This window comes from Rhopalosiphum padi, chromosome 3 (genome assembly GCF_020882245.1).
Source record: "Rhopalosiphum padi isolate XX-2018 chromosome 3, ASM2088224v1, whole genome shotgun sequence".
Lineage (NCBI taxonomy): Eukaryota > Metazoa > Arthropoda > Insecta > Hemiptera > Aphididae > Rhopalosiphum > Rhopalosiphum padi.
The window spans coordinates 14,356,098-14,379,063 of record NC_083599.1 but is presented as its reverse complement, the minus strand read 5'-3'; the positions used below and the strand labels follow the sequence as shown (position 1 = coordinate 14,379,063).

The 22,966-nt window shown below is 28.3% G+C and overlaps 2 protein-coding genes across 4 annotated transcripts in view; both read right to left on the bottom strand.

Moving 5' to 3' along the window:
- Positions 1-160: 160 nt before the first annotated feature.
- On the bottom strand, positions 161-3,870 carry LOC132926501 (cytochrome c oxidase subunit 5B, mitochondrial-like). The gene is made up of 3 exons (XM_060990867.1): positions 3,579-3,870; positions 1,728-1,801; positions 161-658 (listed from the first exon to the last, which is right to left on the bottom strand). The coding sequence occupies exons 1-3, from the start codon at positions 3,679-3,681 to the stop codon at positions 449-451; spliced, it is 387 nt and encodes a 128-aa protein (XP_060846850.1). The 5' UTR covers positions 3,682-3,870; the 3' UTR covers positions 161-448.
- Positions 3,871-8,183: 4,313 nt separating this feature from the next.
- Positions 8,184-22,966, bottom strand: part of LOC132927829 (lysine-specific demethylase 3A-like) — a 66,495-nt gene continuing 51,712 nt past the window's right edge. For 2 of the 3 annotated variants that reach the window (XM_060992418.1, XM_060992420.1), the window contains 11 exons: positions 21,120-21,338; positions 17,736-19,550; positions 17,516-17,669; positions 17,326-17,456; positions 16,393-16,644; positions 15,164-15,493; positions 14,854-15,096; positions 14,354-14,637; positions 13,973-14,274; positions 12,785-13,101; positions 8,184-12,604 (listed from right to left, as the gene is read on the bottom strand). In XM_060992418.1, the coding sequence (XP_060848401.1) occupies positions 12,290-12,604; positions 12,785-13,101; positions 13,973-14,274; positions 14,354-14,637; positions 14,854-15,096; positions 15,164-15,493; positions 16,393-16,644; positions 17,326-17,456; positions 17,516-17,669; positions 17,736-19,550; positions 21,120-21,338 (4,362 nt within the window). In that variant the 3' untranslated portion in view covers positions 8,184-12,289. The remainder of the gene's footprint in view (positions 12,605-12,784; positions 13,102-13,972; positions 14,275-14,353; positions 14,638-14,853; positions 15,097-15,163; positions 15,494-16,392; positions 16,645-17,325; positions 17,457-17,515; positions 17,670-17,735; positions 19,551-21,119; positions 21,339-22,966) is intronic. The other variant, XM_060992419.1, reaches the window with a different exon arrangement.

Genomic DNA, 22,966 nt, shown 5'->3' with positions numbered 1-22,966 from the left:
TTGTAAATATTTTGTCAGTATAGGTTCAGAATTATCAAATTTTAACAAAACTGCTGTTTAAACCAAATGTAATATTGTAGAAATAATTTCAAACTGTAAAAATGTTAGTTTTTTTACACGGAACATAATTATTACCTCAGTGATGTATACAAAAAAACAATTTTTAATTCAAAATAATAATTATAATTGATTATTTTAGCAAAACTACAAATAACAGAGTTTGTCAAATTAACAATATAAACAGTTTTAAGTACTTATAATACTAAAATATATTGTTATAACATTTCATTCTCGTCATAAGCCTTACTTATTTTAGCTAAACAATTTAATAACAATTAACTGTTACTGATTCCAAAAGTGAACATTTTAATAACAAAACAATTTAACAGGCAAAAAATATACCATTTGGAACATGACTAAACAAATGCTTGTTACAAACATTTTTTATTCATACAAGTGCTTCCTTGAAAACTAATTTATACCAATGGCCACAGAAACAACGTTTTGGTTCTCCTGAATGTAGCCACATCCATTTGACATGAGATGCGTCTTCTTCACATACACAACCAACAATTCTTGCTTCAAAGGCAGATGGAACTAAAGTGGGTTCATCACGAGTACTCACGCCACGTTTTATAGCTTTCAAATTGTATGGATCCTATAAAATAATAAAATGGTATGTATCATAGAAAACATATTATGTCATATTAGATTATAATCTATTATATTATTTAAACATAATAATTATTAGGGCTCGGAAGTTGATGATCTTAAATACATTAAAAAATGACCTAAAAAATGCTATTATGACATAAAAATGATAAAAATGTCCTAAAAAAATTACAAATATTTGTTTTAAATTAATAAAAATATATTTTTTTAAATTGTACTCTATTTTACTATAAAATTATATATACCTTTATTAAAGCTTACAAATTACTCAAAAAATGACAAAAAATGTCCTTAAATATTAAATAAAAAAAATTACAAATATAGTAGATGTTTTAAGTAAGTTATCGGCATAATGGTCGACAAGAAACGATAAGAAGCGAACTAATGTGAAATCAGTTAAAATGACTAAAAATGTGGGAAAATGACCTAAAAATGTCAAAAGATGACTTAAAAAGTAATAAACACCAAAAAATGCAAAATAAAAATTAGTTGTTCAGATTCATATACTAATGAAACACATTTGTGGCCAGGAGAGTATCGTCTAAAAATTTTCAAAAAAAAATGCAAAATGCATCATCTTCCAAGCCCTAATAATTATTAAACAATAAAAGCAATGTTAAACAAAAACAAATCGTGTTTTAAAAAAATATTCTTTTATTTAAGAAGTATTTTTTAATGAATAATTTATATGATGAACTAAGAAGATTTAATTGTTAATTGGAAATCATTCTCTTTAATGTATAGAAATAGACAATACTATAATTAACATTACATTTTATAGAATGAACTAATAAGTTATTATTATTTAAACTAGACAAACACGTAATTTTGAGTTAGTTCCTTTACCCCACGTTTATAAATTCTAACTTTTCGTAAGTATTTTTGATAAAAGTTAATAGCATTTTTAAGTGAACTTTTTAAATCACAAATGAATTTTAATTAATATTAAATATTAAAGATATTTTTTCAAGTTGTTATAGTATAAAATAATTTTCTTAGTTGAAATGATATTTGATTAAATTATTAAAATAAAGTACATATTTAAATAAACTTACATCATTTCCAGCTAGACGCAAAAGCATTTCTTTCTTTTCAGTACCAGTAGCTAAATCTAAAGGATCAGGAAATCCTGAAAAAAGAAAGTACCAAAAAACTATAATTAATATATTATTTTAATTATTTATTAAGCATTATAGAATTATACTTCATTTTTCTGGTTGTATTATATGATTTCGAGTTCTTTTTGTATTTAAAATAAAATAAATAAATAAAAAATAAAAATATAATAAATTTATCATTTATGGTCATTGACCATACACAATACAGTTTTTTGACCTTAAATTATTCTAAATATGTATCTTAGAGTGCTGTGTCAATGCAAATTTCATTCTAATTTTGTATGTTTTTTAGGCTATACTACATCTATTCTATTTCTATGTTGAAAACCTGAATCACAAATTCTAAATCTACTGAACGTCTAAACTTTAGGGTCTGTTGACCCTTAGCCCTAAGTAAAAGTTTACCCAAATGTTTAATTAAAACGAGTTATTAGATACACTCATTAATATGCTACAATCCTCACCAACAGTCAACAAACAAATAATACCCCTGTCGATAACACCTATTAAAATTACTATTTGTAACTTCATCTCAAAATCTTTGTTCTGTGCGGTAATATATTTATACACAAAAGTTATAATGACCTCTGGCTATTTCCAAACTTGCCAAAAACAATTAAAAGTTACAGCACAGTTCAATATCAATGCTTCCAAAATTGTTAACCACACAACACCTATTGTAACCATTGACCATTTTGTATTAAATGCAATGAATAATGAATCTAATTTGGCTGAAAAAACTTTAAATTAAAACACATATGTAACTACTATAAATACTAAGAGAAACCGAAATTTGTATCAAACTATAAACTATATTTCAAAAAATATTAAACATAAGCCCATAATAATACCTCTCAATATAAAATAATCTAAACCATATGCCCAAAACCTCTAAGACTTGCCCAATCTAAAAAATCAACTTGCCTCATTTATAAATTAAGTCAAATCAATTATAAACTCACAAACCCGCTATACACCTAAATCCCATCATAGAAATTAGTACTCAAAATACTTATAAACAAAGTCTTCCAAAAACTATTACTAACCACTAGTCCAAATAGATAATGTCCCTTTCAAATTAAAATTAACAAATCTAAATAATAAGTACAAATAAACTAATAAGTATTAGCATTGAGTGATTTCCTGATTATGTCATTTCATGTCATGTTAAATTGTCTATCGATTATTAAATTTGCTTATTGTTTTAATACGAGTACAAATTGTAAATTTTTTATAAAAAAAAAAATATACCTAGGTATGCAATTTCTTCATTTGTATTATTTATATTATGTTATTATTATATATTCAAATTCTAAATTAAGCCAGATGACTGTTATACAAAATTGCATAGAATTTTAAGTCATTTAGATATATCACTACATGTATGAAATATTACTAAACTATTACTAACCTAATCAACCTTAGTAGTAATTAATATGAAATTCATTAATATCTTATCTAAACAGTATTGATTACAATTCAGTTGACCTTAACATAGTTATAAAAGTACATTAAATTAAATTATTAACATATAAATATTTATTTCATTGGCTATAACAAATCAAATGTTTAGTAATTATTCTTGACACTAAAATGATTGACGAGAAAGGTTACCTAATTTTTATGAAATTTTGTGAAAATGAAAAATTTGAAACAATATCACAATTCATTGATTTTAATAGGTATAATAATTGCTATTATTTAGTCGATAAAAAATTCATAATAAATAATATTTTGAACACTACAATTAAAATGGGAAAATGAGAAATGTATATTTTTGATACTCACCTTCATCATTGACTTTGGTGAAGTTTGCCACCGAAACGGAAAACAATCTATTTGGATTCCTAAAAATGATCTTTGAGCTCAAGGCTAAGAGTTTGGAATTCATTTTTTAGATACAAAGGAATATAATTATAAATGAATGGACGGACACGAAGATAGGCGCAAAAAGTCGCAAACGGCGAACGCAATTCAACGAGTGATGAAAAAAAAAATTATTGAGTATACTGATTACCGATGACGAACGACGGTGAAAAAAAAAATTAAAAATCGAAAAAGCAGGCAACGCGTTATCAGCAGTCCATAGAACTGGCAGAACAGTCCGGCACACCAGCAGGGCATACGATTGATAAGAATATCACATGTTTCGTCGCGGCGAGTGATTACCTATCAACTAAAATTATTTATTACGAAGGTAAATATTTAATTTAACAACAAAAAATATCATTTACTGGAAAAACGTTATGTTTATCGTACTCAGTATTTTATTATTACTTATTAGTTAAATTTTGTTCATTAATTTCATCTTTTCACGTCGGACGTGTAAACAGCAACTGCGAACATTTGAATGAAGTCTTACGTCGAACTTTGAGTATTATATATTTATATATGATATCCCTATGAAGTAAATAGGGGCAATAGGGCCCTCAAATGCATAGGGCTTGTGGCTTGAGCCCAATCTTTTTCAAGAACAAAATGAGTGGGAGATTTGTCTTCCATCCGTTTCGGGGAATACAAATTGCGGCTCTAAGTTTATTAATTAAACATTTTTGGAATATAATAAAATTATATACCTATCCTAAACTTCATTTTCTTTCCATTTTTGTACAGACTTCGGACGTCTGTAGCATTAATACTATACTTTATACAGGCAGATTAAAAGTGCTGTTTATTTTTATATTAATAATATGGTAAAAACTTTTGTCACAGTCTTTTATAGGTTAAAAATATATTCGTCTAATAAAATAGTCTGTGTGTTTAATGTTTAATTGTTAATCTTTTTCGTAATTTTGATTTATAAGTTGTTTAATAATTACATTATTTATATTTAATCGAATATATGCTTTACGAGTCTTTTTACTTTTTAATACAGCAATAATGCAAGTTAGATTGACATTATTTTTTAAATATTTATGGTCACGAAATTTGTATCTATCAATTACAATATTATATAAACTAGCTACAATTTTTCTCACTAAACATAGTTTTCATTTCATTATTTTAACAACTAGAAAAAAAGTAAAATACAAAAAAATTATAATTAAAATCTGTAAGCGGTGAAACGATTTTAAATATATTTTTTTATTTAATAATTTTCAAAAAATTGAAGATAGCCATTTTCTAGTTTATTTTTCAGAAAATATTGACTTTTTAACATTTTAATTTTATTAATCTCCTGATGTTTACATGTTTGATACAATGATACCTATAGTGTCGTATTTATAGGGGGGGTTGAGCGCTGAGCTCCCCCCCCATATGAAAAACATAACTATTTAAAATAGTGTGTCTCGTCCTTCTTTTCCCCACCCCCAAAAAATCCAAATATATATAATCGGCTCCCTCCGAAATGAAAACCAATATACGCCACTGTTGATACCATTAACGTATTAAATAATTTGCAGTTTTTTTCGAAACTAGAAAAAATATTAAAAATTAGGAGATTAATGAAATTAAAATGTTGAAATATTAATATTTTAAGAAAAATAAACTCTACAAAATGGCCATCTTCATTTTTTTTTGAAAATAATTAAATAAAAAAAAATATTTTTTAATATTTTTACCAAAACATTAAAATAAATTAAAACATGAAATATTTGTAGTTCTTGTCCCCGTGAATTTTTTTTAGTAAAAACCAGAATTATGATATCTCCATTATTTCAGGGGATATCTCAATGGGTATAAATCATCCTCATGGGACACTGTATAATCCTTCAACCAATTATTTCATAAACAATCTATAATTACTACAACGAAGAAAAAGTGATAGCCGATAGGATGATAAAAACAAATTGGCCTGGTAATATTTTGGTACCAATATTAAAAGAAACTCAAATAGTGCCACTCGATTAAAGCTGTAAGACTCACTAAGTACCTACTCTGAGGTATACTGTGGTTATAAATTCTCTTATATATCCACAGGGAATAATATTATGCTGTATAAATGAATAGATACGACTTTATGGCTATTATAATATCTATATAGTATATATATATATATATAGTTGACTTAATTATAGTTTACCTGCTGTCAGTTACTTTTATCGCTTTAAGTCTCCTCCGCCTCCTCCGCGATATATTAATTATAATATAATCTATGTACAATAATTGTAAGCCTAAGTTTCAAACACATTTTCATATTTAACGCATAACAAATTGCAAATTGTATGATTGAAATATTGAATGATTTCCCTTTACCCCACTGTACCGTATCTCTTCGTCGATAATATATCTGTGCTGATATATACACAAAACTATAGTTTGATACTAGCGCGTTGCGCCCGTAATAATATATTATTATTAGGATCGTGGTATAGGGTGGTAATACGCAAGTTTGTGAAAAATTAAAATAAGTAGTCTTGACTTTTTGGGTGACGGTCGACAAAAAATATTACAAGGAATATATGATTTTATTTTATATTTTTATTGTTTTGTGCTTTCGTTGGTGAGAAAATATTTATAAAAAGCGTTTAAGAAAATGTATATTATTATTTCGTGAATTCCAACTGTCATGCCTTTAAAGAGGAGCTTCAAAACATGTAAATTGAAATTTTACTAAATTTAGGTTTTGACATTTAGTTAAAAATAAAACAAAAACAGATTTTATCTTCTTTTAAGAGGACGCCATGCCCGCTGTGTTGTCTGTCTTATGTACATTATAACAAATTTTTCATTTTTGTTCAGCAAAATACATTTTGTGATGTTAGCTTTAATATTAAAGTATATTTACCTATCATCAAATTTAAAGGTAAGAATATTATCTAGACAATGACATATGGTTTTATTGATATTATCACTTTATAGTGAGTTATGAACATTTTAAGGTTGTAATATTTTACATAGCTAGGTGTACCTCACTTTAAAATAATGATATTATCATTAAAAGATTATGTCATTGTCTAGATAATATTCTTACCTTTAAATTTGATTATAGGTAAATTTATTCTAATATTAAAGCTAACATCACAAAGTGTGTTCTGCTGAACGCAAATTTGCTATGATCTACATTAATTAGTAAGACAGAGGCAAAACATGCGGCCTCTTAATAAAATATATTATAAATTTATAAACTAATAAACAAGGATGAATTTAATAAAACTATTTGACGTTTTGTTCAGTTTATCACAGTCTGGCGGACGACACCACGTCGATATATTGTTAAAATAATATTTTTAATTTACAGAAATTGTATATTGTTGTTGATAATCGTCAGTGCCGGCGCTAGGAGAGGACAAATAGGACAAATGTCCAGGGCCCCGTGATTTTTAATTATCATCTTAATACCATGAGACACATTTACATTTTACATAATTACAATTTATAAACATGTAAATTCAAATATCGTGCGATAATATTTTCGTGCGATAAATTAATCGTACGATGAAATATCGTTCGTGTGTAACGGCCCTTATAAGTCTATAAACGTATTATTCTATACTACACATCACACATATATTAGAATGGGGTACTCTGGGGTACCTAATGGCTATTACCCTTGTTCAGGGCCCCGCAATACCTATAGCGTCGGCACCGATAATCGTCGCCGACTGTCGACGACGTCGATAGCAGTCGTCCATCAATATTCAATAACAAATAACAATCTATTATTAAACGCTATAATAATATTTGCATATTATATAATGGTACAAGTCAATGAATAGTTAATTTAACTAGGTATACGACGTCCTCATAAAAATAAATAGTTAATTTAAATCTATGTTCATACAAAATATCTTTATTGAAGAAATTTCGGGTAGAGGAAGGTCCACTCCTCAAAGATATAAATGTAAATATGCACACAACTCTTTTAGCAGTACAAAATGCTAAATTTTTTTTGTAATGTTTATCTTTTAGTGTCTATAGGCATTGATGAAAATTTTTAAAAAATGTTAAATAATAAATTACTAGGTAGTTGTAATACATGAAATAAAATGTATGTTTTCAAATATTTAATGTTAAAGTCCGAAGACTAATACTATTAAAAAAAAAAAAGAAATACTTAAGTTGTATCCACTAATCACCACTAATTATACTAATTTTTTTCTAGGCCATATTTTCCTTTACTCATTTTTGTACTTGGATTTTTCAGTATATGATGACTTTTAATGTAGACATAAATCCAAACATCAAAATTTGTACAATTGCATAATTCATTTAAATACGTGAGCTGAGTTATGAGCATTGGCCATTGAGCAAATTAAGTGGTTCACTAAATTTCTTATACGACTTTGTTTAAATATATATATATAAAGAACCTCAATTTCAAACTTTAATTCACTATGAAAAAGAATGAGAGCCGTACTATACGTTTATATACGTATATCGTATATCTTATAACTTTAAGATATTCGTAGATTATCTATAAAACGCAAAATAGGAAAATTAATAAATACATTTTTTGTCAAATAAAACAAGATTTATTTGATTTTTTTCAACACCAAACAACATATAATATATAAAGCTGGTATATAATATATAGTCAACCAGAAGCACACCAAAACGTACAATATATTTTTTGGATATAACAATATATTACGTGTAAGTATATGGATATACCTACTGCGTAGTATTTTGTATGAAACCGTTTAATCGAAAAAACGAAAATAAAAATAGTATTATCATATGATACGTAAACGCAGACTTGAAATCACAAATTATAACACGATGAAGTGCCATGGATATGCGTACAACATTTTTGTCTAACGTATTCATAAAATATTTGGATGGTAAATAAATTGTATTATTTTATAATAGTCGCAATTAAATATTCAGCCGATTTAATAAAATATATATAAAAAAAAATTACAAATCCTTAACAATTACGAGAATACTAATATATTTTTATATATACGTAAAGTAAATATATAATATAATGTATATAAGAATATCAGTGTACGGAGAATATACTTTCTGATGAGAAAAAAAGGGTAAACAATTACGTCACACTGGAACGGCAAGGTTTGAAAGGAACCGATAACGAATAATTTTTCGTATTAATTTTTTTGGTTGTTAAAAATCTCACACTTGTTTTATTATTACGCACTCCTCATATTTTAATAGTATACCTGCCAGTTATAATTATTCAATTACATAATGACCGCATCGGTGGCGACCGCCCTCACGACCTCTCGATATATTATGTGCAGACCGTACATCGAGTCATGGACAATCGCGAAAAAAACAATTACCTACAATTGCATAACGTCAATCTATAGAAACGTACTCTGAAAAAAAAGAAAATACTCGAATAAACGATATTGGTTCTTTCGTATCTGCCGGCTGCGAAGGTTCAAAATATTTCTTTTGCAATTCTGTCCAAATTTGAATTTACTGCTACACGCTGCAATGAAAAGGTTGAAACACGCAGGGCAGGCCTACTCGGATTTATATAAGGAAATTTCAACTAACTATATTAATAACGTGATTTTGGGGACACAATTGAGGTAAAGTCAAATAATGTATACTATACTATGTTTTTTACGTTACAAGACGCGTAGTATATCCAATGCCGGTAAGTTAAAAGAAATATATCGACCGTCGAGCGATAGGCTTCGGAATGAGCGATGACGTTATTAAAATGTATAATATTATTATTGTCGTCCAGGGAGGGGAGGTCGAATATATATTAAAGGAAAATTGTATCCCGACTGCGATGGTAGTTATAATTATTTTTTGATGTCACACAAATATACTGTATTCGGAGGCACATAATAATGGGTACACGGGTTGGGTATACCTTTATTATATTTAGTGTATAGTTTCTGTTTATGCTCTTAAAATCGATAACTTATAATAGATAGCTTAAATATATAAATATGATATTATAAACATATATAGTAATAAAAGCATTCCAATAATGATAATGATAATAATAATAATAATAATAATAATAATGATAATATATAACTTATATAATCCAAAATCCATCGATTACGATTAAACGCAGCTTACAGTAACTAACCCGTTTGAGCGCCATGACGTGGCGTTAAAAATTCCAACACACTTCGATATATAATCTTAATAATATGTTGTAGTAAAAACACAAATAAACACTTATTAAGTAGGTTTTCATAGAACCTGTCCATCGAGTATGAAAAAAAAAACAACACATCATAAATGCAATTATAGCATAACATAGAAAACATAATTTCTATCTTATTATAGAAGACATATTTTTTCAATCATTTATTAGGTAAGTATACTATTTATTAAGAATTTAATTTTTTTTTTTTTTTTTGATAGCCGGTAAGAAATATAATTATAATTTATACGTTCGGCAGGCCGACGTTCTATATTATAATATATCAGATGGTTTAAAAAGTATTCATGTCTTTTTTTTTTTGCCGCTATCCGACTGTGAAAAATGATAGATTTAATACTGTTCGAACGTATATAACGACGGTGCCAAACGTGGCAGATGTTTTCCTAATAATTGTACACAGATAGCACTATAATGTTAAGGCATATAAATCAATTGTATATCACATCGAACATAGCGTGAGTCACGAAAGTTTTAATAAGATTATTGTAATGCAATATTGTCACGTATATTATTCCCTGTTTATAACAACGAACATGGCGATGACCGAGAGAACACTGTCAAAGTAAGACGACGTATCTTACACCCACATGACGTGGATTAGGTAATAAAATAGTTAGTGCAAGGGGACATATATAATCGGAATTATAAATTAAAATTAAAATTTTTTTTTTTTATCTATATATTCGCGGCTTAATTGGCTTTAGCTCACGTCACAGTTATTCGACGACGGAGAACACGCGACTCAATTTTCAAATGGAAAACTGTTGATAGATTTGTATTTTTTTCGTTTAATTTTATAATATTACAGTGTCAAACTGTCAACGCGTAATATTTTGCACGATAAAAAGGAAAAATGAAGTAGCTAGCATACTATTGTGTTATGCATAATGACATCATAATTTCTGCGCTTTAAACATTCATAATTAATAAAAGGATAATTATTATTTGTTTATAACATCAATACACGAATTAATTTTTGAAAAATTCTTAAATAAATTTACTAGTTAAAAAGCAAACACGCCGACGACGACGATTTAATGATGATAGCAATCATATAATGTTATAAGATTGCCACATTGGATGGTAAAATCGTTCGTCTGATCAAATAAATCGCGGTTCAAAGTGATGGTGAAATAATTCAATCGGAAATTTTATCCCGAGAAGTCGACGATCAAACGAGATGGTTTTAAGTGGGCATTATATATTATAATGTATAATGAGAGACCAGATTATAATAAAACAGGTTTAGCGTACGGATTACCTCGCGACAACAACTAGTCAACGCGGTACGATAAATAACTGTAGGTACTCAAGAATCCGCGATTTCCGGATATTAATTATATAAAAAAAAAAAAATTAGCCCGTGAACAAATGTCACGTATACGTAAAACAAAACGCGTCCGATCCACGAGCGTATATAATAACCCATAACTTAACATAATACACAAATTAAACATAAAACCTATGCATAGAGGATTACAAATTAATGTCATCAGTTGCTTCAAACACTGTATTATAGTAACACTGTGTGTAATGTGTGTGTGTGTGTGTGTGTGTGTGTTATGTATATGATAGGCGTGTTTAATGTTTGTTTCACACGTTAACAAAATAATAAAATCATAATATTACATTATAAATAATCGACATGCAAAAATAACGTAGATAGATTGTCGTATCTAATTAATGCGTGCGATTTTATAATGAGATTATTGTAGTTGTAGTAAAGAAACACAATGAAGCAAACATAAATTGAAATCAATGACCATATTATGGGTATTAATGGGAAAGAATTTTTGCTTGGAAAAGTATTATGGCATGCAATTTTTCGTGATTTGTGGAAAAAATAAAATGCACGAGATAACGAAAAAAAAAAAAATTACAGAAGTAATAACGTACAAAAAAAATTATATATTATTAAAATCGACATTCCTTGTATAAATTGTACTGTTTCTTGTTTGTTTTTGTGTATTATTTCCAAATGACATAATATATCGTTTTAATAATGAATATTACTAAAATAATATGTTAACAAAATCAAAGATAGAAAATAATAATACAATAAAAATAATAATAATAACTTTAAGTTCTAAGTACAAGAAGTCATATTATCACAATTATATTAAACAAAGAAAACAAACACATAAATTAATGAAAAAAAACCCTTTTTTGTAGTGCTCTCGGGAGCATCAAAATAAAAATGTTGAATAGTTTTGTAATTTTAATATAATACAAATATATAATATGTATATATTTATATAGAAAAAAAATAATATATAAATTAACTTTTATTAATTAATATATTATATTAAAAATAGTAATATTAAAACGGACTAAAGTAAAATGTCGTTCATGGATTATTTACAAATTAATATATGTAATAACAATGAGAGAAAATAATAATGATCAAAATAAAATTATAATAAATTACCATAGGGAGAAAAAATAATTAAATACGCATCTACTGCTCTTGCTCCTGCTCCTTTTCCTTTTCCTTTTCTTTCTCCTTTTCCTTTTCCTTTTCCTTTTCCTTTTCCTTTTTCGGTGTTGCTGATTCCTTTTGTTCCTCCGGATCTTCCAGATTTTCGTGCAATAACACCGAAATCGAGTCCTTGACTGCGTGGAACATGATGTTCTTGATCTGTAGTTTGTCCTCGTGGTTGCTATGGTCGCTTGACAGGTCGCGAAACTCGTTCATCAACCGGAAACATTGAGACACGTTTTCGGGCGACACGAAGTCACCGGCCACCTTGATGCAGCTATGCAGATTTCTTACCTGTGGATGACATACGAGCACAATTAGCGTGAGTGATAAATATTATATTGTGTGTCAGTGAATAAACGACGAGTGAAATTTGTTTTTAAAATTGTATCCAAATTATGGAAGGTATATATTAAACAATAGCAATATAATTAATTAGACTAGAAGAATCATTTTATTGTTGTATAATAGTACCTGATGCGGGGCTCCCGCCGGAATGAAGATAGCATCGCCGAGACACTGTACCACTGCATAACCCTGGACACCGTATTCGGTATACAACCGCGCCCTGAGATCTGCGTCCAAGTATGAGGCTTGGTCGTGAATGGGATCGTGGTTTGGTTCCAGCGGTACACCGCGTTCAGCGCTCACTTTGTTTAACAGGTCGCGTATCGAGTCTGCGTCCTTAGCGTGATAAATGTGCCACACCGCGCCCGGCAACTCTTTGGGCTCGCGGGCCCGTCTCCTGCTTGCCATGTCGCAGCCGGCTTCGTCGATCGCCCGATATGCTTCTGAAACGCCCATAATAAAGAAAAATAAATCAATTTATCTCAAAGATATAGGTAAAAAAAAACACATTCGCAAATTAAACCAATTAAATCAACTAAAATATAATATAGAGTATTAATGATAAAAATCTACTATTATAATTTTAATATAAAAAAGTATAAAAGAGAACGCAAAATAAAAATTAAATAAATAACATAAAAGACAAAAATTAACTGAAATGTAAAAAATGTAAAATACATGTTTAATATACCTGTGTGTGTACACATTCTTAGCAAATAGCGCACTACATAATTAGCAAATATAGAAAAAATCGATTAATTGGACAAGTAAACAATTTTTTAGCATATTAATTACACGATAGCTGGAATATGATTTCTAAATTACAATATTAAATTTTTTTCGTTGAGTATCTATTATCAAAAATATGTCTTTTTTTATTTAACCAGCATTTTAAACGATAGTTAAATTAATCTGATGGTTTACTAACTGGCAGTTATTATGCCAATTTGAAAACTGGGCCTTAATTGGAAGTAATTATAATATTATAATTACATGATATTTATGCGTTCATTACAATTGGTTACTATGGTACAACGTATGAACTATGTGATCATAGCAAGTGATAAGATTATCTATTTGGTCATCTATTGTGACAAAAGCATTTTACGCAATTTAGAGTCCAGCTAAAAGATATATAATAGGTATAAACATATCATAAAATTCATTGGAAATTATTCAATACAAATATAACTTTTGATCTACATAGAAGCAATTAAAATTATTTATCGCAGCGATACAAAGAAAGTATTCCTATATCAAATGGAAAATACCGATTTGCTTTTGTGCATGAGTACCATTGCTCATATTACTTACCCTTTACGTGCCATTCATGATCAGCCTCGTTGTCTTGATTTCCATTCTTGCGCGAAATAGCCACATACACCATTACATTAACTGCATCCGACACGTCTAAATGTAGATTAGTTGTGCTCATTAACCGTTTGCCGGAATCGCGATTTCCCACATTCCCGTAAGCCGAGTACATTTTTGGTCCGAGATCTGGTCGTACAAAACATGCCGGTAATCTAGCTGCCAAATTAAGTTTACCGTCGCGTAGAGTATAATCCTTTAACGGCAACACTCTCATTAAATCATCGAATCTATATCGGAAAAGGCTAAATACATTACATTTACTTTAATACTCAAGAAAATATATAAATAATAGAAAATAGTTGAATCAAAGAAAATAGTTACCTTTCCGGTAAAGTGTCTGAAAAATCAGAACCAACTGGCCAGTCTTTTAGTTTCAACAACATTTGTTTACCATCCGCACTCTTGAGTCGCTTGCTTTCGTTCTCGAAACCGTCCCAAAATTGTTTCATAGTCTTACCCTCAATTAGCATGCCGGTGGCGCAGTCAATTAAGTCGTTTGTGAATTCACCGAAGTCACGACTAAACGAATTGGGACTCCAAAACTCTGGATTTAACCTTTGGCCTACGTCACTGATCATTACCGGCTGACCTCTTTTCCATTGCTCCTGCAAAAACACCCAAAAATTACACATTAAACATATGAAAGTATTTGATTAAATTATATAATTTCACAGGTAAAGTAAATATAACACAAATTCGATAACACACAACGGTCATCAATAGAAGTGAATTCGATCCGAAGATCCTGATTATACATTTAAGTAGGTATATTAGAATAACTATTTTTATAAATATATATGAATAACTGGATAAGAATTTACTTGGAACATGTCGTAATTGGTAGAATCTTCAGGATCCAAAAGTCTCAATAATTTTCCGTCACATAACCATGTATGAGGATTGTTCGGGAAAAATTCTCGGCTCTCTGCTAGTGTCATTGCACGTGGCGGAAGCGGTTCACGTGGAATAGTTCTCAGATATTTATTTTTCTTTCGGACAAAGTGTTTTAAAGCTTCTCTTTTACCCGGATCAGATTGAACACTCACTCGTCTACCATTAGAGGTCTGTGGAATAAAAACGAAAATAAACAAATAATTTAACAATGATTTAATTTGCATGTGTTTATTTTACCCCGGCAATCTGTGGTTCGATGTTAATAGCATTTTGGGAATGACCGCTACTCTTAGATCCCTCGGCAATATTGTTCGAAGAGCTCTCAATCGGATTATTCAACGAGTTCTCGGCAGCACTGTTTGTAGAGTTTCCGGCAGGAATGGTTTTAGAGTCCTCCGACAATTTGATTTTTGAGTTATTTGCAGATTCGTTTTTCAAGTTCTCGGAAGAATTAGTTTTATCATTTTCAGCAGAACTGTTTTGAGAATTATTGGCACTTGAAGTGCTTGCTTGTGTTGTTGAAGACGGCTCCTCATCTTCATCCTCGTCATCAGTGCTGACGTTACCCTTAAAAACAGATATGTAAATTAAGAATAGCTGACATGTGACGGTGTATATATTCAAAGTTGGATAAAAAAAAACTACTTAAATAATTAAAAAATATTTTAATAAATTTAAAAATTAAGTAGCGTACAAGCCGCGAGTATAAATACTCATATTAATACTAATATTTATATAAATAGGATAAGTTAAGTCTTAAAGAGTTATTTATAAACATTTACTTTTTTTTAAATATGTAAATAGTAAGTTTAATGGTAATTAAATTAATTAATATAGTTATAAACCCCTTTTTACAAATACACCAAATTCAACATTTTATATTTTTAATTTTCGAAAAAATTTTTTTACGTGTGATCAGGGATACATAATAACAGAGCAACCAGATAAGCACTGCTTAACAGAATTTTACTAATTAGGTATGATTGTTTAGTATATTGAAAAAAAATTAATATGTTTACATTGTTTACAGGCAGAAAAATGAAACACGAAACTGAATCTAATGAATAATAAGTATTTTAAAGATAAATTGCGACTTAAGTTTAAAAAACAATTGTTTTTATTATTTATGTAATAATAATAAATAATAAAAGGTCGGACAAAACTAAATTACTAGATTTTGTCACACGTTTTACTTCACTCATTTTAGTGGTATATAATTAATATAATAAATTATTGTGTTCAAAAACGATAATAAGCTTTGATTCACTTAGTGTCAGCACTATCTACAATGTAAAGGTTTTCATAAAAATAATAATTAATCTAAAATGTTGTAATAATTATTGAATTAAGTGAATAGACTATGCAATAAAACGGTGATAGTAAAAATGTGGCTAATATACTTAAAAAAATCCAAATTAAGCTAAAAACAATATCATCGTTTAATTTATTTCAAAATAAATATTTACCTGTAGCTCGGGGAAAGGATGTCCTGGACAACCACATTCGATGGAAATGTTCCACAAAGTACTGACTTTGTGTAAATCTGAGAATACAACATCCATTGAGTCACTGGCTACGATTTGTGTAAGCATGAGTCTCTCGACGTCGTGATTATGTTTGCTGTTACAAGTCATCCACGTGAACGTGTCCTTCTCTCGTAGGTCCTTCTTAGTCATGGTCGCGGCGTTTGGCGACTCTGACGATCCATTGAGACGCGCCTGCATGTCAACCGTAATATAATTGTGTTAGTTATATTGGTAAATATAAAAATAAATATTTTATATTAAAATATAACATATATAAAATAATATATTTTATATTAAAATATAACATATATAAAATAATATATTTTATATTAAAATATTTGAAACCAAACTATGTCTCGTAAATATGTGATTATTGATTTAACATATTATATATAAGCAAAGAGAACACGTGCTTAATGATTAATTTTTCTAACAGCGATTTATGTAATTTAATGTATGAATTAATATGGATAAACTATTAAAAATAAAACTGATACTTCTAAAAAATAATCCTATAAATATTAAATCGAAGCGAGTTTTTATTATTTCGAGTTCTAGTATTATGAGTAAAAAAAATTAAACATGAATTATTTTGTTTTTAATCGTAGCTGAATTTAAAGTTTTTAATTTGTATTCACTCATATATTTATACAAATAAATATATATAAACTATAAAATAAAATACTATTAAACAATATATTATGATATCTAAAAAAAATTTTTTTTTTAATGTTTTGTACATAAATTAATTTATTATATAGTTATATTATTTTTCTATTATACAAGTTGTTAAATCTTTTATAAGAAAAAGTACTAAAAAATATATATTAATGCGTTTTAAGTTAAACGATTATTTTTTTTAAATAAGCATACCTTAACACAATCAATGCAAACTCCAAAACCACATTTTGCGCATGCCCAGTGGTAGTTAAAAATAGTCGTAAGACAAACATCACACATTTCCCTTACACCATTTGCTGCTTTTTTCCATGCAATAGGTTTGCCTGTAAAAAATAATAAAAAATAATTTATTGATTCACTTTAATCACGTTAAATTAATTACCTTGGAAATATGGTGAAAGAGTTAGAGCTTTATTTTCTTCTTTCACTAAATAACAAAATTGACGACCAGCCTCAACTAACACCTTTTTTGCAACTTCGACATCCATTGAACTTGGTGGACATTCCGGGTTAGGTAACCAAAGATTCGCATCATCCTAAAATTAATGTTTTATTAATAAATTATGTTCATTAAATTTTAAACATAATAAGCACAAACTTACTTCAGTAATATCCAAGAAAGGATCAGGGAACCCAGCATTCATTAATTGTCCAGTTTTATTTGTGAACAACCGACGAAATGCGTAAAACCGGCAAAATATGTTATCAATCTCATCTTGCGTCATAATATCATTTTTCTTATTGTTTATAAATATGCGGCATTCTCTACATTTATGAATCTTTGGCCCAGCATTTAAACATGGGCCCGATTGAAAAAACCGCACCTCACCATCATTATTTTTTCCTTTTTTCAATGGTATACTTACAACAACCTTTGGTTTTCTTCCTCTCTTTTTAGGAATCTTAATGGGTGGAACTTTTTTCTCGACAACTTCCAAAGATCTGGCATTGTCTGTTGTGCTTTTACTTTCCGAAGATGTCGCGGGATTTGAGACCTTTCTTTTCTTGCATTTCTTGGTCCCATTATTAGATGTCGACGGTTCGGCGTGCGAAGTACTCGTAGATGGCAAAATTACCGGAGGTAATGTTACTTCAGTATTATCATCTGATGAACTTTTAGAATTTTTTCTTTTTTTGGTAATTTCACATTGTAAAACTGGAGGAGTGTCGTCCATTTGAGAGAAAGAATGGGACGGATTTTGGTCGATATTAACACCAGCTTCTTTCAAATCTTCTGCCCATACATGGCGTTGTAACCATGCTTTCTTTAACTTGTGCGGATGAGTTCTAATTCCGCTTGACATTTCTGTATAAGTAGCAGGCATTAGCACTGGGGGAGGTGTAGATGGGGAAGAATCGTAGGTATTCGAATTGGTTATTGTAGCGTTTGCAGGAGTTGTCACCGAGTTTGCTGTTGTAACAATAGTCGGCGATTTGGTTGCCGAACTTATCGTAATTGGGACTGATACAGGAGTAATAGTTGAAATCTCCGTCGAAGATGTGGACGAGATGGCTTTTGAATTAGAAACTGTAATAGTCTTTGGATCAATCACAGAAACAGTAGACGGAATAGAAGTTGGTACAGTTGTCAAATTAGTTGTTGATTTATTTGATGAAAGTGTCGTCGATAAGATCGCTGAATTGGTAGACAAATTGCTTGTTATTGTGATAGGTGATGAGCTTACATTAACATTGTTAGGCAAATACGTTTCTAAATAGTTCCGTTTTTTAGTCTTAATACAAACATTTACATCAAATGTGTTTATCGTATCTTGAGGATCTGGTTTAGCATTTTTATAGTTAAAATTTAAATGTAAAGGAACATCAGTTTCATGTGTAGCTTTATTACAAATCATAACTAGATCTAATGCTTCCGTTTGGAGATCATCGACTGGTACTGCGACAGGTACAAATTTTGGTAGGGCATTAGACATCATTGCATTTAAATGTGCTGGAGGGGGTGTGTCCAAATCCCTTTGAGCTTTATCAGTTAGAGGTGGATACAAAGCGTAACGACCATATGTATTCAACAGTGGCCCAGGATGATGTGGTTCTGGAGAAGAGTTGTGACCTTTTGATTGACTAGTATTGACTGACAATGGCCTGGAATAATGCATTGACTTGGCTTGTTTTGGTTCTTTATTACAGTCTAGTTTTACAGCAGGGACTGTGAGAATAGTAGGAGTACGGTTATACGAATAAGCGTCTGGCATAGGTATCGATGAATTTTTGTACGAAGAATCATTTCTAACTATCACTGATGAATTGGAAGGAGGTGCATATACATGATTTGCATTCATGTAAGGAGCATACGAGATCATATTATTATGGTTTCCACCTTCGTTGGCGTTGGTTAATGCATTTTCGTGATCAGAATTCGATTTAGGAACAGCCTGATTTCTGTAATGTGCTTGTTGCTATGAACATAAAAAAAAAAAAAAAAAATGTAGTGTAAGAATACAAATTTCCAAAAATGTAATTTATTTATTTACGTTTAGTACGTATTACTCGTATATAAAAACAATTAATTGTACATATTAATTTTAGTAGGTAAACGGACTACTTACAGATTATATATAGTATACAATATATTATATTCTATACCATATACAAATATTTATTATAGATATATAATATTTACATAATATAAAAGCATAAACATAAAATTATAAGTAGGTATATTATAAACGTATCATAAATATACAGCAATAATATTTAAAAAAGAAAATCTTAGCAAATGGATTAAAATAACTGATAATTTATAAGAAACATGTATTTATTATTTTATTATACATATATTTATCATATTCATGATTGAATATATTTCTTGAATATTGCAGAAGTAATATTTTATATGATAATAATATTACAGTTGAATTAATTATTTCAGATATTATTAGGGGAACTCACACCCGCATATTTTGTCACCGTCATACAAATGTACAACATGGCAAATATTATGTTTACGAAAATTATTTTACAACGTAATTTTTAAAATTGAAGTAAATTGACCAATTTAAATTTAAAGGTATCTAAGATTACAATTTAAAAATGATCATAACTTGTGTCCTAATTAATGTGTTCATATGTCTCAAAGATTTTCTAAATAATAATCATTAATCATGCTTTTAAATTTTATAATAGGTCATTTCACTCTAATTTTAAAAATAACAGAAGATAATTTATCATTGTGAGCGTAAAATGTTGTTATTTGTACGTTTGTAAGATAGAAACAACATATGTGTGTAGTGTGCTTGGATTAAGAATTTAAAATCCACGGGTAAATTATATACATCACATTTTAATCATTAAGTGTACCTTTATCGAATGTACCTATAGTAATACAACAATACAATTCATTCATCATTGTACTGAAATATTTATAACATAAAACTGTTATTAGAAAATAGCAGTTAAATGTATTGAAATGTATAATCTATATTCTATAGTATAATATATTCCGCGTCTTACAAAATGTTCAAAAAATATTAAAACTATCTATTATGTGACATTTTTGTACATAAAGAATTGATTTAATATTGTTAATATTAATTTTTTAATTTTTTATTGGAAATGTTTGTGACCATTTACAGTATTCAACTATTGGATATTTTAATCTGCGATTTTTAGGATGTCATAATATTATGTAATTACTTGTTGTTTATACCTAAATAAATATATATATTTGAAACTCTTATAATTCCGATTAATATATTTTGTTATTTGTTCATAAGCTTCGACGGAAATAGTTATTAACTTATATAATTACCTTTCGAGAACACTTAACTAATCTAAACTAATTTAAATATTCTCGGAATCGTTTTTAAATTAAAATTTTTTAATTACATATTAAGTTTTTATAACAATTTTAATTATAGCACTATTTAATTGATAACATTGTTTACTTCATAATAATTATTGTTTAACTAAAAAAATATATTTTTAAATATTTGCTAACATAAGTATATATTTATGTTTATACTCACAGTTGGAGGTCTAGAAGATGAAGGATCAACCGGTGTTGATCTAGGAGATGCATATTTGTTTTTCTTATCTTTCCAATCGTCGACTCCTCGATGATTGGCTGTTTGATTTGCCCCATTTAGAGATGGGTGTCTTTGTTTAAATGTATCTTGAGTCTTGGATCCTTGACTTGGGTACACATTTTTCGGCGGGGAAGGTAAATTTGATATCCAATTGGTTCTCTGATAAAAACAATATTTAAATAATACAAAATGTTAGATTTTATATAAAAACTTTTTTCAGACAAAATTGTTATACATGTTTAGATACGATAAGGATTGGGTGATTGGGTTCAAGTAGAGTATATATTTATTTAATGAGTTTGGCTGATTTAAAGAGACTATAATACAAATATATAAAGGCAAATTTTAAGCACCATCCTAACAAACATTTAAGTATATAATAATTAATTTAGACGAATTACATAGCCTATAGGATTGATTGGGTACTTTGGTAAAATTTTTATGTATACCTGTTCAAATAAAATGCACATTGTTGTAAATATAGCAAACATTTCATGTTATATTATATTTAATAATAATATTTACACGCACACACGCACACACGCACGTACACACACATTATACATAATATGTGCAGTAAATTTTTATCATGTATTTTTTTGACTCTGCTCATATTTATATTTATGTTTGTTTCCAAAATCTTTATCATCAATTATGAAGGTACACTATTATTAAGGTATTATTTTTTTTATTACCTATAATTTATAACATACAATAAAAGTAAAAATAAATAATGACGAGTGTATAATAATTTAATTTCATACTCAATATGACATATATTATTCAATAAAGATTAAAAGATATAAATTGTTTCAAGACAATCTGGTTAGTTTTATACGTTCTCTTGTAAAGATAAACTAATTATCTAATACAAATAAAATAAAATACAATAAGCACTTTGTTATTATATGAAATATCTACTGACGACTGTAGTGTTTTTTAAGCTGTGTATTAATCAGACTATTTTTTTACGATAAATAATAGATGGGATGTCTATATTTAATAATAAGACTTTATAATTGTTTCGGAATATGTATTAGTTTTATCAGTGGCAAAAGAAAAAAATTGTTATTTAAATATTTTATTAACTGTTAAAACCTGTGTTAGAAATAATCACGGTTTTGTATTAAATGTTTATACACAAAATCCTTTGTAACATAAAGTTTCGTGAGTTTTATATTTCAGATTGGGAATGCAGAACTTTTTTAAAATAATATTACTGCAGTTTCATCAACAAAATACTTAATACGATTTGGATTTTAATATTATATTTCAGGATTTACAATGATGTGTTGCATATTTATTATGTAAAAATAGGGTATTTCAAAAGTTGCATTATATTATATTATAAAACTTTTTAACATTTAGAAATTTGACACAATTGGTACTCCAGTTACTATTTAACGCGGGTGCTTTTTGTATTTTATAATACATACTATTCGTAAAAACTTTATACAAATAACTGAAAGTTAAAGCAATACCATTTTTTTTAACAAAAACAACATTTCAATTTTAAATTAAAACAAATGGTTATAAAATAATTCTTCATACTAAGGACCATAATTGTTTAATGAATTTAGGAATAGAGGTTCTCAAAATATCTACTTATTTTTGATTTGTATAATAATAAAGTTTTATTTTGTTTTTATAACAATTTCAGACTTATATGTTATTGATAAAACATGTTTAGACATTACTTATTCTTTTAAATGAGGATTCATCTGTAACAATATTATATTGATTTTTGTTATGTATAACTATAACTATCTATGTAATGCACTAATGTA

Excerpts from the sequence above, each read along its gene's own strand:
- LOC132926501 (XM_060990867.1), bottom strand. The coding sequence starts at position 3,681 with ATGAATTCCAAACTCTTAGCCTTGAGCTCAAAGATCATTTTTAGGAAT. Across the intron at positions 1,802-3,578 it reads CACCAAAGTCAATGATGAAG|GATTTCCTGATCCTTTAGAT; the intron begins GTGAGTATCAAA and ends TTCTTTTTTCAG. Across the intron at positions 659-1,727 it reads TGCGTCTAGCTGGAAATGAT|GATCCATACAATTTGAAAGC; the intron begins GTAAGTTTATTT and ends ATTATTTTATAG.